Below are 25,200 nucleotides of genomic sequence, written 5' to 3' on the forward strand. Positions count from 1 at the left end.
ATCTCTAATGTGAATATCTAGTCCATAAAGAGTATCTAGGATCTATCTTTGCAATCACTAGTTCTCTCATCATGTGTATTCAGACAACTGTTTAGTGTTTCTCAAGATGAGTACCAGACTCCACTGAACGACCCTGCTAGTTTTTGAGGCAGAATTTACTGTAGCACACCCTCAGTGACTGAACTCTCCCTTGCCATTCTGTTGTCTTTCAGTTTCTTGACTCCTACTGTTTTGTCCTGCATCTCAGCTGAAACAGAATTAAAATTATGCTGCTCATGTTTAGCTAAGATACAGCATCAGCTTTCAATCAAATAAAGTTTCTCTCTTCACATTGCTTTTTACTGAATTGACTCTCTTTTCATACCTCCTGGCATTCTGCTCTTCTGTCTTCCATGACAGTTCAAGTATCTTACGTCATCTTCCACAAAAGTCACATTGGCTGTGCGTACTACCCACCTTTTTTCAGTTCCTATTTGCACTTCACTTTCCTCCTGTGCAGAGACTCAACCTACTTGGCTGAAATTGAGAGTTTTAAATGGTCTCTATTGTGTCTAGTTTTGTACTGCTAGTTTGCTTTACCAAACTATTTAGAGCAAACCTTTTCTCCTGTTTGGCAATGCAAAGCCTCTAATCACAGCTGCTCAGTATGGTTATTCTGAATAAATGGCTAATGAATTGAAACAGATGCGGCATATTTAAAGTTTAAAAGTTTTTATTTCCTACCTTTCATCTGGGAGTAAATAAGATGCAACAGAACTATCTCAGACACTAAATGCAACCCAGCGAATCCCCATTGTTACTGTTGATAATTCCAAGTACTGTTTCCCTGTTACTCTGATATTTTTAATTGTCACCTTCTGCCTGGTATATTTTTTGTCTTACTAATCAGAGTATTATTTGTGTTGGCATAAAACCTTTCAGACCCAGGATTACTATGCATTGAAACAGCTCAGGGTGCCAGCAGTCCTCTTGCATGACCAGCAACTATTTTTTTTTAAACCCAGAACTGTAGTTTAATCTTGTCCTGTAGCCAGGATTTTTAAAATAAGGTGATAATCACTATATGCAGACCCCTTTTCTACATTTCTTTTAGCTGGACTTGGAACAAAGACCATTTTAAGGGACTGAATTCCCAGTTCTGCACACATATACAGGTTTATGATACCACACCCGTGATGTCTGCAACTAGATACTCACATAAATCACACTTTCTTTCCACTCACTTTAGGAAAGTCAACTTCAACTGTCAATATCGCAACAAGAACTGTAAAATGGGTACTCTTGCCATGATTAACTGCCATGATTAATGATTTAGGGTGCTTCTGTATTCTTAGAGGCATAGAAAATCATTGGTATTTACTACATACCTTATAAAAGGCCGTGTCACAGCCAGAATTGTCCTGATGAACCATGATGGATGAACAATTATAAATGATTTCAAATTCTTCCGTAATCTAAGTAAAAAAGAAGTGATTTCTTAAAAAAAACACAAACAAAAAACCACGAAAACACAAGACATATAGAAAGATCATACACAGTGAACATTGTCATACAGGAGAGTAACAGAAATGGACAGTATTTAAAATAATGGTTGTGGATCAGAAAGGAAAGGAAAATACTACTCGCCGTCGGTCAATCATCTGGTAACATTTTTTCATCCAACCCAGTCCAGGCATCCTCCTTCTTGGTGTTGCTCCATTCAAGTAGACAATCATATAGTCTTCAGCTACCATCAGCTCCAATGTACTGATTACATATCTGATAAAAGTACAGAAGTAAGCAAGCACATACTTTACATTATTCATTTAAGCCCAAACTAAATAAATCTACTAGGAATAAATCAAGGCAGACTGAGCAATTTATGACAAGACAGTCTTTCCTTTTATACCAATGCAAACATTTAGCACTAGTTGCCATACTACTTGTAGATTTGTAACTAGAAAACAACAGTCTTATCTGCATCTTTAGAAATACATGGTTTCCTTACAAAGACAGTCTCATAGTGCGTCTTCAAAACTCACAGGTGACTTTGTCTTTCCTTAAAAGCACATGAAATAATGAGACTTTGCAAGTGAGAGTGTGGCAAGACCATGTGAAGCTCCAGGAACTTCTGAGATTAACTGCTGAGAAAGTTCTCTTCACCATTAATTGCCATATTTGACCAAAGCAAAAATAGTAAGAGTCAGGAGAAGATATTTGTAATTCTTGTGATCCTGTAACCTGATAGACTGGATAATATAAGAAATATTCTTATACTCTTATAGATGTATATTGACCAACTTTAGCTAGGAAGAAGCTGCATAAGGATAATAGGATTTTAGCCTGTCTGAAGCCCACTTTGCTGGCTCTGCCTTGCAAGGCAGAGGCATAGATAAGAAGTTAATGAATCACCCTATTCAGACCAACTTGACAAGTCAGGGTTTGTGAAAACAGGTGTGCAGGAACCTGAAGGATAAGACTTCATGAAAGACACAGCTTAAGTGACAATTCCTCAGACCACTGGAAGACCATTCCTCATGCTAATCTACAAAATAATTGTGCATGCTCGATATTTTAATTAGTTACTGGAAATGTGGTGCATATGTGATCATTTTACTGGAAATGTAATACATATGTAAACTTTTATGTCATGAATGTGTATGTATAAGGCACATAGAAGCTACTGCCAACTGCTAATATATTGAGCATTTGCTTTATGAAATGATTCATGTTTGCTCCCAGGGTGGAATGAAAGAATGTCTTGCTTTCTAACTCCTACAAATTGATCTTAGAAAGTTATTGATCCGATATTTCAGTAACAATCCTCACACAACTGCTACCGAGTCTGTGGCTGCCAACTATGAACATTTTGAATCTCAGGGCTAATAAAACTTGTCCATCAGCCTGAAGAGCACTCCATGGTGTCACTTCATTTTGTAAGCAAAACACTCCAAATGCTCACTGAATTCCTCAGCCTGGCAATGTTAATTCAGGCAGAACAGTGCTCTTGTGGTCAAACTCACCTTACCTAGAAAAGCACAGTACTCAGTCAAATGAAATCATAGCTTTAAATTCTTGTCCAGGACTATATATGGTATGTTCCACTCAGTTTCACTAGTCCCTACCTCATTTGGGAGTTGTTCATCACAGGAATGTTCAAATTGTTCTCTCTACTATCCAGCCCCAAGGCATGCCTATGTAAAAACTACAGTGAAAAAAAATCACCTTAAAAACCTGAATGCTTGAGTGTGCTTAGTACAAAAGACAGGTCTATCCTTGAGAATAATGGCTCCTTTCACAGGTGTATGGGAACAACTCTCAATCTAATCTTAAAATCCTTAACATGCAGTCTCCTTAAAAGAAGAGTACATAATCTAGTTCTCACCAGAGAGTGATATTTTACCTGGGCATAAGGCAGGCAGTCATTACCTGACCAGTTCCATTCATTTGATAAATCCCATCTAAATAGCTACTCACTCAATGCTTTTTCACTGTTCCTTCTCACATTGCAGCTGTGCATTCCTTGCTTTTGCCTGACATTTGTAAAGGTTCATGCCTAGCAGTGAAATATCAAAGTCAGGGACTGTGTGGACATTCTGACACAAAAGGTTTAATTTAACTGAACCTACTGACTATCTGACAGGTTATGAAATTAGCCCTTCCCACTGGGCACATCATCTAGAGCTTTAAAGGCATTTAGACACTGAAGTGTACAGAAAAGTGTGTATAAGTACTGAAAATACTACAAGCCTTTCAGTTATAGAAACAGACAGTCTGAAAAATGTCTATTTGCCTAGGTGTAAAGGGAATTGTGAACATTGTGAATAATCAGTTATAATAAGGACAATCACCACGCATACTTCTCATCAGGAATGAGTATTATGACAAAAGGAATCTCTTTTAATTAAAAGTTAAACTAGTTTTTTAGTCAAATCTCACTTATCTCATACTTTCACTTAACAGCTCTTTTTCACTGTGGTTTGCATTAGACCATTTGACATTTTAGGGATGCCGAGCTCTCTTGCAAACCTTACCTAACTGCTAATTTCTTACTATTTTGTAATAATGGTAATTATTATTTGGTAATAATGGTAATTATTATTTGAAAAAATGGACAGAATTTTTCTCATTGACTATAACAATGCTCTCATTCTGAAACTGGAAAAGCAGAAGTGCTGATTTTGAATTTCAAGGTGTAGTTTTTCAAGTTGTGATTCTTTTAAAAAATTTTTAATGTCCAGACTGTTATCAGGCAGCGACAAATGAAACAGCAGAATTTTCTGTGTGGATCTCCATCATATACAAGAGATGTCATAGAAGATGCTGCCTCAAGAGGATTTTGTTTTACAGGATTTGAAGGTAACAAATAGGAACAAGGCAAGTGGAAATGTAAAAGGAATCCAGAAGGGAAAGTAACTGCAGAACTCACGAACAAATAAGGACAGTTGTCAATCAGAAACTAGAGGTGACTTATATACTTCAACTGTACAATTATGTATCAGAAACAAGCTGTATAAAAAAAAGATATTTAGTGATTTGCAGGTCTTTACAGATCCCTATATGATTTAACAGTGAAGAACTCACAAATATGTAAATATATTAGTTATTGGATACATTGTAAACTGTGCCATTTCCTCCATTTCAACACAATTAGTAGGGCTACAACTGAAAGAAGGGGGTGATCTGATTTTGCCTTTTCTTGTCTTACAGAGAACTGAGTCTATAAGCCCTAAAATAAGCTGAAGGTTCACAGCTAACCTGAATTCTGTCTTATACTACAACCCCAGAAACAGACGGTGAATTACAAAATTTACTTCAGCAATATCTTCAAGCAACGTGGAGAAGTCTCGTTAGACTTGAAAAGACTTTCTCTGCAAAATCCATTTACCACCAGCTCTATCTATGAACAAGGGTCTTGGGTGAAGTCAAAGAACAACTACTTAATGTCAGTCAACACTACTCCCAGCTTTGTTCCCTAGTTATCAAAACCACTGCAGTAATTCTTCCCCACTAAATCACTGGGCATTGTGTAAATTAGTTACTGTAGATGAGTCTCAGAGGCTCTATCAGACAAATGCTAGCAGTTGGTCTGAGATGGAGCTAAAGCATTCCATCTTGTTTTTCACATATAAACGTAATGTTGAAAGCACTGGCTGTCACCATGTGCACCTTCAAGGACTGTAGTTTCAAGGAGACTGGGTCTGCCTGTGCTCTTGGTGCCTTGTAAGCTGCAAATGGCAAAGGTCAAGCCTCTGCTGGCTTTAGAAATAACTTACTGGGTTTTAGCATAAAATATGCTGGAATGCTTGGGTTTTTTAAACAGCTGTAAGCAGAAGTAGCTGGAGACACTTCGGGGGAGTTGTGCCTTCACAATTTTGGTTGTCAATGCAAGTTGCTATTAGGCATAATTTTCTTGTGATAAATGTGGTCAAATTTGTGTCCTGCCCAACTGGCCCCTGCCACTTAACAAATGAATCAGAAGCAGCTGGACTCAGGAAATAATACTTTGAGCTGTTTGTGTCAGCAACTGTAATTTATTCTGTATTTTTAAAATAAGTGTCACAAAACAGTCCTAAACACCGCCATAGCATATATTACAAATATGACATACAGCGATACATTGTGATAATATATAATAAAGAATGAATGGTGAAAACCAGCCTGGTGGCCTAAGTCCCTGCCAACTGTCTGCAGCAAGGGCTGGAAATCACGACTGAATCAGTACCATGATTGTAGGCTTAAGACCCTGAAGATACACATTCCTTGACATTTTGGGTGATGCTATTGTCACATTTCGTCCTGACAAATACATCTTACCTTGGGAGTGTGAGTAGGTAAAGAGTATCAAAAAAATACTCCACTGAGCAGTTTATCTAAAACTGCTGTTTTCCTTGTCATTTAGATCACTCTCCTTCTAATGACCAAAATTACTTCTTAATTAAAAGACAGGTTCTCTCTCACTACACAACTATGAGTACTAACTCAAAAGACTGTCATATTGCTCACATATCACTCACAGGAAAAGATTTTCCATGACATAGTTGTAATCAGTTCGACTGCTGTCCGGCAAGAAGCATGCCGCAAACACAATGATAGCATTCAGACCGTCACCATAGTATCCTGTGGAAAAAAAAAGGCATTTTTATCTTTGTCAAAGGCTCTTATAAGATGAATTTAAAAAGAAATCTCAAAGTCCTGGAATAGAATTATTATATCTACTGCTGAAGAAGACCAAAAGCATATGAACTATAATTAAGTGGTAAGAAAGCAGTATAGCTTATGTTGAATTCCTGAAAAAACACACTTAGCACAAATATTAGTAAACTTTTTATAGAGATGAGCAAAAAAACCTCATTCTACTTTGTAAGTAATTCAATCTTATCTGAACTCGTGGTTCATTGTATCTCTACAGCAATTGCGTGCTGAATGCTCACCTTAGACTGAGGAATAAGGGGCTAAAGAATGTATCTTACATTTTTTATCCTGCACCTTTTGAATTATGTTTCACAAAGCCTCGCAATCTCATCTGAGTTGGCTTGTGCAGCTGCAGTGGCCTCAGAATATTACAATTACGACTGCATCCCACTATACCTTAAAAGCTCCTGGGGATCAGTTAAATCCTTTGCTGCCAATACTTTTTTACCTCGGACACCGCAGTTGCCCAATACTGGCACTCTCTGGGCTGCAACACTGCCTAACAATAGCTATAAACTACCAAAGCTGCAGCACTACCGTTCTGAGGTCCAGGACAGTTGCTTGTAAACCAAAAGAAAATATTTCTTTCCCCCTCCATGGATTAATGCCGATTAATCTTCCCCACAATCCTTTGCAGCTGCTACACATTTTTGTATTATTAATAACAAATACAAAATACTCCTGCATTTCATTTGAAAATTTTGTTTAAAAGATACATGCAGTCAGGATGCAATTTATAATGCTGTAGATGCTGTGGAAGTGGTTGTAGGTAGATAGCACTAATTATGCACAGACATAGAAGTTCAAGCCAAAGGGCAATGGAGATGTAACCACTTTAAACTATGTAACATGGCATGGTGTGACATAGATCCAGCTCATGTTAGGATCCAGTAAACATGAACAGTGTTACCTACAGATATGAATATGGGTAATTGACTCTGGTGTCCCAGTGAAGATGTCAAGGTCGAAGTCAAAGAGCAGCACTGCATTCTCTAGCAAAGATGTACACAGCAAGGGGGAAGAAACTCCAGTCCTGTTTTTAGCACCTTCACATTTTAAGAGTTTGACCAGTCTTCTCAAAAGAAATAAAGAGAAAAGAACTCCACCTCCCACACTCATCACTTAATACTACTCTGTTATGTTTCCATCTTCTCAATAGACCTATATACTTCCAAAGAAACAGCACTTATTTCACCTATGCCATCCTAGTTCATCCCTCAGCTAAGTCATTATGGAATAAAGCAGTATTTTTATCCCTTCACCTTTATGATTAGGGAGGGGATTTTCTTTCTTCCATAAATTTAAAAATCCTTAAGACTCCAGGACAATTTATATCATGGTGCCATAAAGCATTCTGTATAGCTGGCTTAGGATTTTGGCAGCAAGAGCACATTGTGGCAGGTGTGTCCAATAAATTACTCAGCACAGTTTGCAGTTCATGTAAAGCAAAATGATTATGTGCAGATGTCACCTAACAGCATACAGAAGAAAAACTGACAGATAAATCTAAGCCACTTTTTCTTACATATACTTGTAGACAAGGAATATTCACCCAAGGGAGATGTATTTTTTTAAGTCATCACTAGAAGCCAGTAAAAGCCATTTGCCCAAATTCTCAGTCAGACTATGCAAAGAGACAGATCTCTTAGAAATTTTTCCGTCAACATATGTGGAAGGCAATCTCACACACCTAGACTGCCAAGTCTACTCTACCCTTTCCTATTTTGTGGCTACCATGTAGATTCCGTCATTTTCTGTTATCTGTCATCTGTCAGGGAGGAGTGCTGAGTAGGTCATTTAATCATGAAGAGATCTTTGACCTGACTTCTAATTAACTAAATTTAGCCAGACAGTGTTCTTAGTCTTGAGGTTAAAGGAAGATTCCTGGCCCTCCAGCACTCCAAAGATACTAAAGTATTGCCAAAGGGAATATCACACAGACTAGGCCTAGGCACCATACTGCAGAAACTGTTCAAGCTATCCAAAGCTTTCCCATGATCCATGTATCAGAATTATTTAATTTCCACATCTTCCGTTTATCTCTTCATAAGCACAGTATTTAATCCAGTTCTTAACTCAATTTGATAAGGCTAGATTTCAGGCAGAATTTCCAATTTAGTCAGTGGTGCGCTGTGGCAGATGCACCCACTCTACTGAAGACCTGAGAAAGACCCAAAGACAGTGCTAACATTTCTGGCCCTGGTGGTGCCAGGACTGCCACCCCCCTCACAGCTCATGTCTGGTCCACACAGTGGGGGTCAAAGGCAGGAAAGTTGGGGTCCTCAGCCCATAGGGGGTGACACGACCATGTATAAATGGGTATAAATGGGGACCCGTCAGAGGACTCATTTGAGTCGGTCCTCCTTGGAGCAGCAGGTCTGCAGTTGGGGACTCTCCCCTTGAGTTGGGATGCCACTTAAGGTAACTTCTCGAGATTGAGAGCCCTCCCTTTTTTGGTGAGTGAGTGCACATTTTTGGATCGTTTGGCCAAAAATTGAAGAATTCTTAACTCAGCCGTGTCTGGTAATATTCCTAACCAGCATATCGAACCTGTATTTGTTGAATGTCAGTGGAATGTTGTTTTGGTGAATGAAGTTTTGTCTGCTTCATTTCAGTTGCAGATTAAAGCTTGTTTGAGTTCATTATCTGTGTGCGTGTAGCCATTTTGGTGCGATTCCATGTCATGGGCCGAAACTTATCATTACATCTCACATTGTTTCATTTACTTCTGAATTGGGTGCTGGCCAGTAATTTAGCCATTATAAAAGAAACTATGTTCTTTGTCTTAGATTTGAGTGATCTAACAAAAATAGGTATCAGACATGTAAAAATTGAATCCTGATTATTTCACACTGAGAACCAAGCTGAATGACCTAGACTTTCAGTGATAACTGTACATTATTATGTACTTTATAGTTGCCTCCAGAGATGTCTGCCACTGGAACTATGCTTTGTTCAACAGTCAAGCAGTGCTCAATTAAGAGCTGCTTCTCCACTCACTGGTATTTATTTTTCATAAAAGCTGGTATAAATGTATCATCAGTAGGAACTGTACCTGACAGTTTTCACCACAAATGTACCTAGACTAGTTTACAGCATACAAAAAGACCCACATAAATAAACACCATGAGCAAGGCCTCAAAATATTTTATGTTTGTTTCCTAAATTATGTCATCTGTGTCTGTTTGCTAAACTATGTCTGAGGTGTCATCACATTCATAAATCTTTGATGGTGGTGTTACAGTGGGAAAATGCTTGGAGGTTTGAATGTTTTTATTAATTCCAACCAAACCTTCTGCACACTGGTCACTGTGAACATCCGTAGGCCAGCATTTAGCTGCTTTTAATGTAAATGTGCAAATTGGAGGGCCACATCCTCAGGTAATACAAATAAACTTAATTTATTTATGTCACTTTTACCAGATAGAGATTCAACACTGAAAATATACTGGAAACAATGGGTTACCTTTAAATGAAGCTACAGATCTGCAACACCATGACAGAAGCATCCTTATATAAACTCACAAATCTTACCTCTAAGATGCTAAGTTACCTGCCTCAGTTTTTGCAGGAATAGAACAACTCATCTATACTTAATACCTTATTTAACAGCTGGCAAACAGTGTCCCCCAGATATACAGAATCAAAAGACAACCTAAACGTGAGGCACCAAAGAAAAGGCACTTGAGAAGCTTTGTTTCATTTTCTTCCTTCAATATGTACAGTAATATTTATCCACTTGAATTAATTTCTACAGAAGTGTGTTAGTAACACCGGAACCACAAATTCGCTGATATGACTAGGGAGCAGATGAGCAAAGGAGACAACATGGCAAGCACATGAGGTAATGTTTCTACTTTAAATGTTTTATTTGTTTGATAACCTTTAATAAATTATGTGAAAAAAACCAAACAAACCAACTATAGAACAGTTTCTGGTGAAATGCTATCTGTTGACAACTATAAATGGCAGCAAATTAACATAAGCACTTAGCTAGCTGAAAGTAAGCCCCAGGGAAAACTATTTTTTCTTTTGCATTCTACTTGTTTAGATCTGTGCACCTATGTACATCATTCAACAAATCACAGAGCACTACACTTTCTCACGCAAAAGCTTTTGCCAAAAACCACAGAACAAAATCTTTCTTTTTTCTGTAGGACAAAAGATTTTTTGTTATCACAGTACTAGCCTACAATGCCCAGACTGTTACAAACACAGGTTATTTGTTGCTCCTGAAATAGCTTTGTATTTTAAATACTCAGTCATTACCACACTGAATTGAAAGCCAGTTTGATTTCAGCCTTGACTGAAAAATAAACTCTCCCTATGCCTCTATGATAACTGGACTAAAATAGAATTAAATCCCACTTGGGATTAAAGCCCATTTGGAATTAAATCTGGCAAGGGATGTAAAGGACAAGAAGAAGGGCTTCTTCAAGTACATCAGTAGCAGAAGTATGACTAGGGAAAATGTGGGCTCACTGCTGAATGAGGTTGGTGCCCTGGTGATGGAGGATAGAGAGAAGGAAGAGTTACTGAATGCATTCTTTGCTTCAGTATTTACTGCTAAGGCCAGCCCACAAGAATCCCAGACACTGGAGGTAAAAAGTCAATAGAAAGGAAAACTTTTCCTTGGTCTAGGAGGTTTGGGTTAGAGATCATTTAGGCAAACTCAATACCCACAAGTCTAACCCCAATGGGATGCAACCCAGCCAGGAGGGCTGAGGGAGGTGGCAGACGTTACTGCTAAGCCACTCTCCATCATCTTCAAGAGGTCATAGAGAACAGGACAGGTGCCTGAGGACTGAAGGAAAGCAAATGTCACTCCAGTGTTCTAAAAGGGCAAGACGGAGGACCCAGGAAACTACAGGCCAGTCTAAGCATGTGGAAGAAAAGGCAGTTATCAGGAGTGGCCAACATGGATTCACCAAGGGGAAATCATGCTTGGCCAATCTGATAGTCTTCTATAATGGCAAGAGTGGCTGGGTAGATGAAGGGAGAGCAGTGGATGTTGTCTACCTCAGCTTCAGTAAGGTTTTTGACACCATCCCATAACAACCTCATAGGTTAGCTTAGGAAGTATGGGTTATATGAGCAGACAGTGGGGTGGATGGAGAACTGGCTCAATGGCAGAGCTCAGAGGGTTGTGATCAGCAGTGCAAAGTCTAGCTGGAGGCCGTGGTAGTTGGAGGCCTGTGGCTAGTGGTGTTCCCTAGGGGTCAGTACTGGGTCCAGTCTTGTTCAACACATTCATCAATGACCTGGTTGAAGGAAGAGTGTACCCTCAGCAAGTGTGCTAATGATACAAAACTAGGAGAAGTGGCTGATACACCAGAAGGCTGTGCTGCCATTCAGTGAGACCTGAACAGGCTGGAGAGTTGGGTGGAGAAGAACCTAAAGAAGTCCAAATAAAGTAAGTGTAGGGTCCTGCACTTGGGGAAGAATAACCCTATGCACCAGAACAGGTTAGTGGGTGACCTGCTGCAAAGCAACTCTCAGGAGAAGGAGAAGTTAATGAGCCAGCAATATGTTCTTGTGGCCAGTAAGGTATCCTGGGGTGCACTAAGAAGAGTGTGGTCAGCAGACCAAGGGAGGGTATCATCCCACTCTACTCTGGCCTAGTGAAGTCACATCTAGAGTACCATGTCCAGTTCTGGGCTTTCTAGTTCAAGACATGGAAGCACAGGGCTACAAAGACGATTAGGGGATTGGATCTCCCATATAAGGAAAGACTGAAAGAGCAGGGTCTGTTCAGTCTGAAGACTGAGTGAAGATCTTATCAATTCTTATATATATCTAAAGGCTGGGGGTCAAGAGGATGGGGCCAGACTCTTCTCAGTGGTGCCCAGCGACAGGACAAGTGCACAAAATGAAGCACAAGAAGTTCAAGCTCAACATGAGGGAAAACTGCCTTACTCTGAGGGTGACAGAGCACTGGAACAGCCTGTCCAGAAAGGTTGTGGAGTCTTTCTCTGGAGATACTCAAAACCCACCTGGATGCAATCCTGTCCAACCTGTTGTAGGTGAACCTGCTTTAGCTGGGGGTGGACTAGATGATCTCTCCAGAGGTCTCTTTCAACACCTACCATTCTGTGATTCTGTAAATTCTGAATTGTTTACATCAATCTAAAAAAATGCATTCAGGGTTTTCCTACCTCCATGTGAAATGACCTTTTTGTAAGGTTCAATGACTTTCATATCAATTCTTTGTTCTTGTTCTCCAATAACCACTGTTCTCCATAACCTGTTGTCCTCTCGCTCCTCTTCAGCAGTGTACTCTGGAATTGATTCAGACTCCTCCTGAGAAGCATCCTTAGTAGCAGTCTGCTCTTCTGTAAAAAAAAAATAAATTGTATGTATTATATCTTCCTGTAAAAGCTCTAAGTATTTTCTCTGTTACATGCATTTGAAATAGATGACTGAAATCAACTGGACTTTTACAGCACTATCCTGGATCTGCATTGGTATAAATAATAAATCATAGAATCGGCAGTTGGAAGGGACCACAAGGATCACCTAGTCCAACCTCTCAAGGTAAAAGTCTAGTTTAAATGAGATGAGTCAGCACCCTGTCAAGCTGACTCTTAAAATTGACCAATGCAGTGGAATTTACCACTTCCCTTGGGAGACTGTTCCAATGTCTGATTGATCTCATGGTAAAAGAATTTCTTCTGGAGTTCAATTGGAATCGTCCCAGAAGCAACTTGTGTCCATTACCCCTCATCTTTTCCATGTGACTCCTTGTGAAAAGGGAGTCTCCATCTTCTTGGTAGTCATCATGTACAGTCTTTATGTACTGGTACATGGTAATAAGGTCCCCCCTAAGCCTTCTCTTCCCAAGGCTGAACAGGCCCAGTTTTCTCAGCCTTTCTTCATACAGAGGACTGGAAGACCTGCCGATCATCTAACAGCCAGTAAAGAAGAAGTTTCCGTTTTTCTAACTTTTCATCATTATGAACATAAAAACACCAGCAATTATCATGATGCAGAATACTGTCAAGTGATTTTTACATTTTTGCATCCAGTTATTAAAACTGATCAGCTGCAGGTATGAGAACTATACTAAAAAGCACTAAATAGCAAAACAGGGAAAAAAATGAACACAACAATGCTTCTGTCTAGAGTGGAATTACCACAGAGCTACAGCTTCTCAACTTTTTCCCAGTTTGTCCACAGTCTCTTCACATCTGGCACCAGCAAACATGAAGAATGCCCATCTTTCTCTGCTTCAGTCATGAGATAATGCTGACTCCTAATATACCTTATGCTCAGTATTTGCCTCCCTCAGGGCCTTTGGGTTGAGGTTAAAGATCAGTTCCCTCCCAGAAGTGAAGTACAGAGCAGCAAGGCAACCTGCCCTGTTCATACCAGCACCCACACCATACTCAGGTACATGGAGTCCACAGACAGTGATTACAGTAAGTAAACTGTACAGCTGACAAGAGACTATCAAGTCTCATAGCACAGCTTCTCTGCTGGATACCCTTTGTTTCAGGAAACCTGTGATGTAATTAACAAAACCTGCCTTCCCATTGTACATTGATGAGATGGCTCTTAACACAAATTTAACTGCCATCCAGTTTTAATGTCTGGTTGCAGAGAAAGTGGCATGAAAACTGATTCTCTCCAAGGCTGGAATTAGTAATTTCTTTCTTTAGTTACTCTTACAACATACTGTTTTTTCCACAGGAAAAAAAAAAATCCCTCTTTTGTACTGTTATTTTTGCTAAAGCACCTCTGCCTTGTGGCTGTGTGCACATTATTGATATATCCCCATGGTAAAGATTCTATACATTTTATGTATTACACATATTTAAAGTAAACAAATAAAATAAACTGTTCTTTTAAAAGTATTATTCTGGCTCTGCAATCATAAATAAGAACGGAATCCTGTTTTAGCAGGGAAGTTGGACTAGATCTTCAAAGGTTCCTTCCAATCCCTACCATTCTGTGAATTGATCATGTAAGTCAGTAAGTTAGGTAACAGTAACTGAAGATATAGTGAGACATACACTGACATACCTGTATATACATAAGAAGCTGATTAGACATCTTATTTGAAAATAACGAAGAGATCTAAAAGAGTTTATTCTTAACTAAATTAAGTGATTTTAATTAAGGACAAGTAGTAAAGAACACAATGTTTCACAGAAGGCCTCAAACCTTTTATGTTTTGTTTTATCTTTTGATGTCTCTGATTAATGCTGCTTCTTGAACTACTCACACAAATGGAAGTATATGATCCTTAAAACACATCACCTTATAATAATAATTAAATCAATTATCTTTATGGAATCAGGAATAAAGATAGTAGACTGTGTACATATCAAATATTTCTTCATACATAGAATCTTTAGGCACATACACATACACGTACTGATTATTAATTTGCAAAACTGATATTCTGCATTAAACCCAGTCAATAATTCCACCAAATTTCTTCGGAATATCAAGTTCCTCAAAACAAAAAAACCTCCAGCTTTGAAATTTAAAAAAATATGTATTAGGTTGGACACTTACTGAACATTTATTGTTACAGTAGTACTAATAAAGTCTTAATTTCTACAGCCACCTGTCTTGTCTTTTTTGTCCCTAATACAAAGTATTATTAGCGAATCATACTGACAGGAAGTCCCCTTCCTAGAGGTAGATTGTCCCATGTGCAACAAAAGCTGAATCTATCACTAAATCTTTTCTTTACCTAATGCCTGCTTGCTGGAACCTTACAAGAAAGTAGTAGTATTTCACCTTCTATCTCATTGTCTAACCAGTCCATATGCTAAAAACACATCCAAGGAAAATTCTTTTAATGGTAGAAATAAGAATGGAAGATCAAAAAATACATATTTGTGCATATATAACATGATCACATAAGCCTTTTTTCCTTAACTGCAGACAAATGGGGTTTGAGGAGATTTAAGATTACGAAGGAGAGCAGACTGCAAAAGGTAACTTTTTTTTCCAGTATACTATTTCAAAATTTGTTTCACAGTTGCTAGTCAACAGATTATATATCGTCAAACTGAAGTATGAAGTATGAAATATTATTCTCAGGGTACAATGCTCATGATATTTAATAATATACTTATTAGTATTCAGTTTTGAAATATCACATATTCCAGGACATTGGAAACGAGTTTACAAAATGCATAACCACACTCCCCTCAAACCTAGCTATATTAATACAATTTTGTATGATTTTAATCATGTAAAGATACCATAGGAAACAATACGAGAACTACACACATGCATGGAAGCGATGCAAACTTTGACAGGCCATCACAGCCTGTCCATTTGTTTGAGGATACAGGGTCTGCACATGACAATATTAAGCAGCTCAGGTGCTTTCAGAATAGATAGATGAGATCACCAGAACAGCCTACGAAAACTCTCTAGACAGCTGGTTCCTCAGAGGATGCAAAAACCATTACTGAGGGAGAGAACTGCAGGAGGTAGAACAGCTTTAGTGAAAAGAGGATGGGCTAGGTAACTGCCAGACTAACGCTGGAAGCACTAACTGTATTTGGGGTTTGATAAATTTTATTTTGTTGCTGAAACTGCAAATGATGAAAAGAGTTCCTTATGAAACTTACAATGCTGGAACTATTAAAATTATTTTTTTTTGTAGAAATGGTACTAGACTGCCTCCTCCTGAAGTACTGTCTATGCTTTACTGCTTAGTGTGATGATATTGCAGAGAAAGATGCACCAGTGTGAAATTCAGAAAGGAAATAAAAATCTGCAGGCAAAATAATAAGCAATGATTTGGAAGGTGGCCTTCACTTATATGCACATATGGTTTTTAAAAATGCAACTGATTACGGACCAATCCCTAAATAAGTCAGGCACTAGTTTAAGATGAGTACTTTAGTATTTCCACTCATCTATTTTTTTTGCACATTGGAGTTGTGATGATTCTTCTTCATAATCCTTTTAAACAAATGGGTTTCAATTATTTCTTGTATTATAGAGCCATCAGCATTCCAGCAATGAGTTGGACACTTGAATCATAGAATCATAGAATGGTTTGGTTTGGAAGGGACCTTAAAGATCGTCCAGTCCAACCCCTCTGCCATGGGCAGGGACACCTCCCACCAGACCAGGTTGCTGAAAGCCCCGTCCAACCTGGCCTTGAACACTTCCAGGGAGGGGCCATCCACAGCTTCCCTGGGCAACATTGTCCCGTTGTGAAAACAGTCTTGGTTTCCTCAGTTGCCTTTTACATAAAAATCACTGTTCTCTATAGTCTCAACAGATGCGTCTTCTCAGTATCTACTTCCTTGAGTTTGGAACAACAATCTAGAAGCACTGATCTGTGGGAGATTATGGGTGCTAGTAACAGTAGAGCACATACTGCTTAACAGTAGAGTGACAAAAGTACAAAGATATCAAAGGCTATTTAACATGCAAATAAACCATTCTGCACTAGTTCTTATGACTATAGTCCTAGCTATCAATTTCATGTACTATATAGCCTACATATTTTAATGCCAGTTCATTTCAATAAAATGTGATTTTTTTTTTTCTTTTCTGCTCTATATTCCTGGGTCATTTAACTGGATTACATTTTGCTGATAATGGCTAAAATCAAACTGCACAACTTTAAAAATGTCACCAAAACACAAGCACCTTGAGTTCTTCCTCACTTAGGAGTTTACGGAAACTGGTCCAACCTTAGCAACTGAATAAATAATCCCATTAAGAAAGTAGCAAAAAAAGCTGAAGAGAAGTGCTTTCCATAAATGTAACTGCCACCAAAATCACTGGAGTAGAATTTATTTACTTTAAGGCTTAAAGGCAAAATCTGTTCCACCATAGACAGATTTTTGCTCTCATACAGCGGTCACAACAGTCTACAACTGCAAGCACATGCTGCTCTATGTGTGTGTGTGTTTGTGTGTGTGCGCGTTAGTTTTAACCTTTGCTGCAAAATATTCTGACCATCAAGCAACTCATCACTATGCTCTACAATTACCCATAAGGAAGTCTAATGAGAAGTGACATTAGAGAGAAATGAGTCTAATGAGTGACATTACAGACATGCTCATGCATGGTTGAGTACACAGTAATGCCTCTTTAGCACTATCACTTAAACTGATGCAACTGTTCTTGTATGCTCAGAAGAGCATGCCATTTTTAAATTATACTGACCTTACTAGCAACAGAAAATCTAAATGCAAGGGAAAATTCAGCTTAAATGGATCCATTTTCTTTCTGTTGTAGATTGTAAAATGGTCACACTCATTTTCTCCTTAGATAGCTTAAGATCTTTATGTAATTACATTAGTGACCACAGTTCTTATATGATTCCTAAGGTACTAGAAATAAATTAATGTTAACACTATTTTGTACATCGTGAGGGTAAATAAAGTAAGACAAGGCAAAACAACTTTATGTCAAATGACAGAAAATCATTCATATGCAAAGGAGGAGTGGAGTATCCATTGCACAGGTTAGTGTGTATCTATACTGTACAACTAGTCCGGCTGATAAAACATTTAAATTGGTGGAATGAGGAATTCTGTTGTCTCATCACCTGAGCTAGTTTTATCATGCCTTCCATGTTTCAGTTTTCCAACCACCCATGGGAATAAAAAAAGACCTCTCTCACCACACTGTGTCTACTTCATTTACACACTGCAAGGTCACTGGTGCAGCTTACACCACCCAACACATTTTGCACAAGGTTATATCCCTAAGTACTACTGATGTAACTGCAATCTAGAGCTGGCCAGAGCTGCATGAAGGTGCAGTTAACTATGCTGGTTTCTACAACGGACAGCAACTGCTCTTTCCTTCTTGAACCACTCTGAGGTACTTAGCTACTGGACAAAGACAGAACTTTGAATTTTATTCTCTGTAGGTAGCTTTTCTTATTTCATTTGATGAGCTGTACTATTTCTTTTTGCACTCTGCATAAGTGGAAATGTATTACTTTACATGGGGGGAAAAGGTCAAAAAATAGCAGACAGTAAAAATATCTGGACACCTAGCATTGACTCTCAGATGCCTCAACCATATGCATAGCCTGACAGACATGAGACTGATTATATAAACAGTAAATAAACAAACAGATATGAACCCTACATTTACAATCTACAATATTACCTTGTCCAGTGTAGTCAAAAGAGTCTGCTTCATCAGGAGTGTCAAGGTCATCTACACTGATGTCAATTTCATCTGGTGTATCCAAATTATCATCGGAAAATACAGACCCTTCACTCTGGTCCAAAGAGAGATTGATATTTGGAGCAGTGAGTTTTATCCTTCTGGGATGGGAGCCGTTAAGGTCAAGAGAATTGGGAGGTTCTGAAAAAAGAGGAAGAATAAAGGAACTGTCTCCTCCACATACAATTAATCTCCCGGATACTTAAGAATCACCTATCAGCACAGATAGGTGCTGATAGGTGCAGAGACAGATCAATTTTATTAAGACCAAGCCACTTAAGACCACCTAACATAAACCACAAGTATCAACATTAATGTTTACAGAAATAAAATATGCATCTGCAGGAATGGCACATGTAGCTGGGAGCTCTTAAATGATGCAAAGTCCAGATACATTTTTTTGCAATCATCAGATGGAAATCAAGCCTTGAACATGCTCTGACCCACAAAGTTTAAAAACTTAAAAGAGCAATATAAAAATAATCTGAGTTATGAATCAAGACACTGCTGAATCCTGAAGAAATTCATATGAGTCAAAATGCCCTGTAAATATTTGTTTTCTTACGCATTTGCTGCTAGTCAAATGGTGTTGATCTGCAAGTAGCTAGGTATTTAGCTGTAACTATATAATATCTTATTCAACACAGTAAACAGAAATAAAATACCTCAGTCTCTTAATTGGTCTTAAATAAAAGCAGTCTTCAATAAGACAAAAGCTAGGTATGGCTTTACCTTTTGTCACTGCTTTGTGTGGCACATTTCAAGCTGTTCTGTCTGAAGTATTCTAATGCTAACTTAGTTCACTCAGACAGCAGTAAAATATAAGATAAATAATAGACTATTTAAACTTCACAAGGACTAAATGAGTGATGACAACAATGCACAAAACAAAACTGCAAGCCAGAGTTATAATTTCTCAAGGGAAGAAGAAAATTGACTAAATAAAGAGAACTTAACACTTTTTCTTCTTAACACTGAATTGATTCTTTACCAGCACAGAAACATCCTTCTCACTGCATAATTAAATGGCAAGGGAATAAGATATAATTAAGAAAATGAATAAGAGCTTCTCTCACCAGGTCTCATCTCTGTGGAACTGGGGCTTAATACACACTCAGCAATGGGGATGTCCATTCCCACATTCTCTTGTACCAACCTGAGAGGTAAAATACAAAGCAAAATGGTAAAGAGATGCACAGGTTAACCTTGCTATCAATACAGATCATGTGATCTCATACAAAACTGAAATTTTTCTCAATACAGCCAGTTCAGAAGTCTCCTCACAAATTGATGTGAGAAACAAACACAGCTGTTGTGATTCTACTGTACAGTTCTTACCATTTATTTATGCACACATCTGTGGAGCCTCTGGAGACTATAGGTCACTCACAGCCCCTTTTACTTGGATCAAGACAGCACTGGATAACAGCAAGGTGGTAAGCAGCAATGCTTCTCATTTTAGACAAATGAAATTTGTCTTTTCTCATCTGGCAAACCAGACACATCATCGCAGGGAGCTTCAGCTCCTCTTTGCAAATGGCACGCCACAGTTGAGAGTTCCATAACAGCATTTGCATTGTTGTACATACAGTTACTGTATAGCAAAAATGAGATAACGACTGGGGTTTTTCACTCTTCTGATATAATTCACACTTCAGAGCAATTCTGACCCAATTTTGTCATTCATGCTCTAATACTGAAACAGTTGATGTCTGTCTTGCATTGAAAGAATACAGGAAGCACAAAAGTGGGAACCCAAACTATATTACAGATTTGCATTACAATGTTCCAAAATATCCTACCTAGACTCCATTCTTAGGAAGATACTAAGAAATAACAATTAACATACCTACATAAGGCAAGTAAAAAGGCATTAAATGGTGAAAATAGTAACAAAAGTGTTTGAAATGTTAAAGCAAATTGACTAGAACTGTTTTAATGTCTACTTTCTATTCAAGTATTTTACAAAATGCTTGCTTGGAAGGATGGTTCGATTTCAGATATGAAACAATATTTTAGATTTCCAGGACACTCTTGACAGCTTCCAAACTATTTGCACTAAAACCCTATGATCCATAAAAAGCTTCACTTATGTTATACGAATAATCAGTGTTTTTTCCTGTATTACTGTTCCAAACTCTTTTTTTTTTAAAAATAAATCCCCCCCCCACAACAGCTGAAGAACAGACAACTTTTACAATTTCATTACCAGAGCTCTGATGAGAGTAAGAATGTAGTTTTCCTTGCTACAGCAACGGCTAGCTCTGTTTTGAATTATTCAGGTGAATGGGTCTGAATAGGCTTGACTTTTCACTCCTGCAGTTTCCTCCCTACCCTTGCTTCCCCTGTAAGAACTATGCTCATAATTTTACTGTGTGCAAACAAGATTCTCCTGGCCATCAGAGTACCAGTATAGTTTCTGTGATTTCTTGTTACAATTTTGTGTAGATTATACACAATGTATAATGATTATACACAATGTAAATGTGCACATGTAGGCCTGTCTACAACTAAGCCAAAGGCTTCACTGTGCTTAAAGTTGCAAAAGATCTTTACCTCAAGCCCCATACTATCAAATTCCCAATATAAACAGGCAAAGTAGTGAACTCCCACTTTTCCCCACGAGGCCACAGAGGATGCAGACAATAAAAAGCTATAGTCAAACATGTTTGTGCTGCTCAACTTATTCCTAGGCCTTGTCTCTCAATAAAAACAGACACATTAATCTTGCTAATTTTACTATATTTATACTGTATATTTAAAGTATATGTTTCACAGATACAGAGATTAACTGCTTAATGATTTCTACAAAACACCAATTCTGGAATATGTTTCATTTAGGTCAAATAAGGCTTGAAATATTCTCTTTGGATACACAATAGATCAATAAAGAAATTCCATCAAAGTATCCCACTCATGAATAAAATGAATGGCACAAATTGTCTGTAATGTACTATTTCGTTTTTTTCTGCTCTGCAGCATCATCTGTGTTCAGAAGTTGTACAGAAAACTGACATACAGAATACCATCACAATTTACTTAGAAAAAGTAAGTCATTAGAGTCTTTGGCTTTTTTTGGTGTCTGTTCAATTTATAGCAAAATACGTGTAATGAAGTCTAACTTCTTCATGTGTAGTGAGACTGTAAAAATGTTTGAGCAGAATGAAGATCACCTGCTCTGTACAACAGCATGACTGAGTTTTATATACTCTATCCCAGCAGAAACAGTAACAATTATAACCTGCAAAAAGCAATTTCCCAAAAGCAATTAAAATGAGAATTTTGAGAGTTACCTAAATTTTTTACAATGCCTGGGACAGAATTATTCTAAGTCATGACATTTCTAGGATTGCTTCAAGATGGCTCTTCTCCCTGTGGCATCTTTATCTTTTTAAAAAAAAAAAGTGTATGTACTTGAAGTTGGCATTGCTGCTTTCTCTAGAATCTCTTACACTTTCATGACAAATTTCAAATGTTTTTCTGCTTTCAGTGGGACCACTACAGTGAGTTAAGCCAGAATTTTATATTACAGTTGTGTTTACAAGGCTCATACATTTCCAGGGGATTGAAAGATATATGTGTTTCATAGCCTTTTGTTTGAATTTCTACTGAAATACAGCTACTGCTACAGGCAATATACTCAAAGAATACCCCTTGCTTAGGGATTACAAGTAAACAGCATCAGAATTTGTCTAAGAATCTCTAACTTTATTATGATCGCACAGTGTTTTAATGTCAACAATCCATATAGTTCATATTTGGATATTAGACTTGGGAAGCAAGAGTCTGTAGTCCTGAAAGATCTGGAATGAGGCAGACAGTTAAAAATCAGTTCAAGCACAGCTACCAAAAGCATTTCTGACACAAGATTATCCATTGTATTCATTGTATTTTCAAGCACATAAAAGGATGTTATCACCTTTCAGTAATTTTTTAGCTGAGATTAGATTCCTTTTTTGTTTTTTAGGGTTTTGTTGTTTTTGTTTTTTTTTTTAAGTTGTGTCAGGTTCTCATTTACAGTCAAATAAACAGTCAACAGGCTTTTTGGAGAGAAAGTTTGACTCTAGAGTTAGTCATATTTTTCCAGATCCCTTGTGCTTTACTCAAACAGATGAAAGATTCCTTGCCAGACATATATATTCTATGTTCAGGGAAAATTCATATTTTTTAAAAGCTGTAGTTAGTATTTGTTCAGTCATAAATTAATAGGCAATATAGGCATCTTTCAAATCTGGTGGGTTTAGAAAGACAGTCACAGAGCATGGCTTATGTGGCACTGGATCTCAATGCATGGCTCCAGACTCCCCATCAGTGTGCAAATGAACAAGACAGGGATGCAGTCTGTTTTCTACAAACATAGCTTCCTATTTTTCAATGGATTTTGAGAGCATGTTATGCTGAGCAGCTCAGTACTGCATAGTAATGTCTGGCTGTGAACAAGCTCTCAACAGATCTCAGCAGAAACTCTAGTAATAGAAGATGAAGCCCAGAAACTTACATTAAGCAACTGCCTCCTGTTCCCTTCCCACAGACTACTTCACATATTTTCAAAATTCTGGCTTACAAAATTCCTTGCCTTCCATATAGGTGCACCTGATGCCATTGATGATGTGGCTAAGAGTATTAAAGAAAATTTCTTTTTTTTTCCTTTGAATGAATGCTCCTTGTTGAAGAAGTAAATTAAGTTACTTTAGAAAGCTCCATTCTAATCAGGTATGATTTACTGGATTGATTTAAAAAGGATCTTTCACTCAGAACAGAGGCCAAAGTCAAGTAAGTTCTTTTTTTGTGTCACAAATGACTATGTGGTACACAAACCAGTCATTTAAGGATCAGCTGCACTGGGAATCAAGTTACTGCACATTTGCTTTGTTAATTCAGGTCTACATACTTGTTCAGAGTAGCTAAAAAGCCCCTGTTTTTCCAAGGTGGATCAGAGACAGATATCAGATTCTTATGAAAGGAGAAGAGAGGCTGGAGGCTGAAATCCTTTCTTTGCTCTTTCTTGGTTCAGACATTCTTACAACTCAATAAATTAATAATATTTAATTAATTCTTAGTGTCCTCTCAAAGTTATCCATCCTGACTTTTCTTGGTACAGAAGCATTCTATTTTGAAAAGAGCAGCTCTGAATATTCGCAGCAGTATGTCCTAATCCCTATGGGCTGTGCTGCCTCATCCCTGTGTCATGTGCGATGTATCCCCAGTTTCGCAAGCTGCTCTGCAGCCATTACATACAAATAAGTTAATTTCTTTAGTCTAAAACAAATACTCTCTCCAAAGGGTTGCTCTGAATGAACACCTACAACCTGCAAAAGAGAGGAACATTAATCTAATGGTGGCCATCAGCTTTCTAAAGTGAATCCCTCCACTCCAACCCACAACTCACCAGCCAGACTTCAAATTGTATAATTTTCCAGGGTTCTGCACTCACCAATGCAAAAGTTTTATCTGAAGTGGAGTCCACAAGTGCCAAACACTTTTTTTATATAAGTAAATAATTTTTCTTCCATGCTGTTCCTTCTACACACAAATACTTTTATACTTAAATTTTCACAAAATGCTCAAGGTTTTTTCCCCATTTCAAAGCATGATTAATAAAAGGAATTACATGGGTGAAGTCACCTCAGCTCATATTAATACATGCTTGTTTTGGAAACTAATGGGAAGAGGGGAGATGAAGTACAGTGAAAAAGTTATTCACAGACTAGACATCTGACTCTTTTCATATTCTCAAATTCCACACATCATGCAGGTCTTGCATGAAGTAAAAGTACAACTTATGACCCACTATCTCACTGGTTTGCAGTGAAAAATGGAGCTGTTTTGAGGAAGAATGCATGAACTGTGAAATTTTAGGTACAAGAACAAGGTAAGGGAACTTAAGTTCCTCCTTGAAGGCAGCACAAAATACTCTTCCTTTGAACTCCTCTAGTCCTCACCTTGTAATGCTAACTATACATAAGCGCAGAGACCAGGACAGGAGAAACAAGAACTTGAGGGATTGGACATGACTGTACAGCATTTTCCTTGGAAGGTATGAAAAAGTCCTTGGTGCTGATCCAGTAATGCCTGTCTACTGACTCTCAGCAGGCGTCCTTACGATTAAGCAGCGTTAAGTGTTCTGCCAGGCCAAGGCAAGAGCACACAGGACCCTGTGTAGGCCCATCTCCGGCCTTTCCATTGCCAGAGGCAAGACACCGGTGGCTCTAACAGCCTTTTGATTGCTCCACCTGGAGGATGTCTAACCTTTTTTGGACAAAATGAGAACGCTGTTCTTCTATACTGTGAAGCAATAAAAAAGCCTCTGAAGTGAGGCTTAAAGCGAATCTTTAAATACTCCAGAAATCAGAATTTACGTGTTTTCTTAATTGCTATACTCCTCTTCAGTTTACAATTCTGTTCTACAATTCTGTTCTGTTCTATATTTAAAGTCAAAATACCTCACCAGATAGCTGACTTATAAGGTGAGTTTTGCTTTCATCCATCTCCATAGCTACTCCAACATCCACCTTACCTCATACTAAAGAGCAGCTAAACCCATTCTGTTATGTTTAAACACGTGATGCATTATTCCATTTTTAGAACAGAAACTGTTTTGATTTTTTGCATTTATATCCAAATACAACATCTTTCCCTTTCTTTCATATGTTATATATGTGTGCTCCAGGCTTGTGGTTTGTAATCTGTTTCATTTCTGCTCAGAAAAAGCTAGAGATGAGAAATTCGCAGAGCCCTGCTACAACAGTATGTCTTAAAATAACAGCAAGTATCTACTTTCTGAAATCAGTACTCTTTCTTGGGGCACTCAGAAAAGACAGAATAGCCATTTTGACCTTGGTTTTAAAGAGAGGATTG

At 38.0% G+C, this 25,200-nt stretch overlaps 1 protein-coding gene across 1 annotated transcript in view; it reads right to left on the reverse strand.

The window, feature by feature from the left end:
- Window positions 1–25,200, reverse strand: part of LOC104540307 (protein prune homolog 2) — a gene marked incomplete at its 3' end in the record, with an annotated part of 35,696 nt that overhangs the window by 5,813 nt on the left and 4,683 nt on the right. Inside the window, exons 2-7 of the mRNA XM_010184078.1 lie at window positions 19,419–19,498; window positions 18,283–18,483; window positions 12,330–12,506; window positions 5,997–6,099; window positions 1,627–1,758; window positions 1,368–1,454 (exon numbers count right to left, since the gene is read on the reverse strand). Coding sequence (XP_010182380.1) covers window positions 1,368–1,454; window positions 1,627–1,758; window positions 5,997–6,099; window positions 12,330–12,506; window positions 18,283–18,483; window positions 19,419–19,476 — 758 coding nt within the window. The remainder of the gene's footprint in view (window positions 1–1,367; window positions 1,455–1,626; window positions 1,759–5,996; window positions 6,100–12,329; window positions 12,507–18,282; window positions 18,484–19,418; window positions 19,499–25,200) is intronic.

This window comes from Mesitornis unicolor, unplaced genomic scaffold (assembly GCF_000695765.1).
Source record: "Mesitornis unicolor isolate BGI_N332 unplaced genomic scaffold, ASM69576v1 scaffold5075, whole genome shotgun sequence".
Taxonomy (NCBI): domain Eukaryota; kingdom Metazoa; phylum Chordata; class Aves; order Mesitornithiformes; family Mesitornithidae; genus Mesitornis; species Mesitornis unicolor.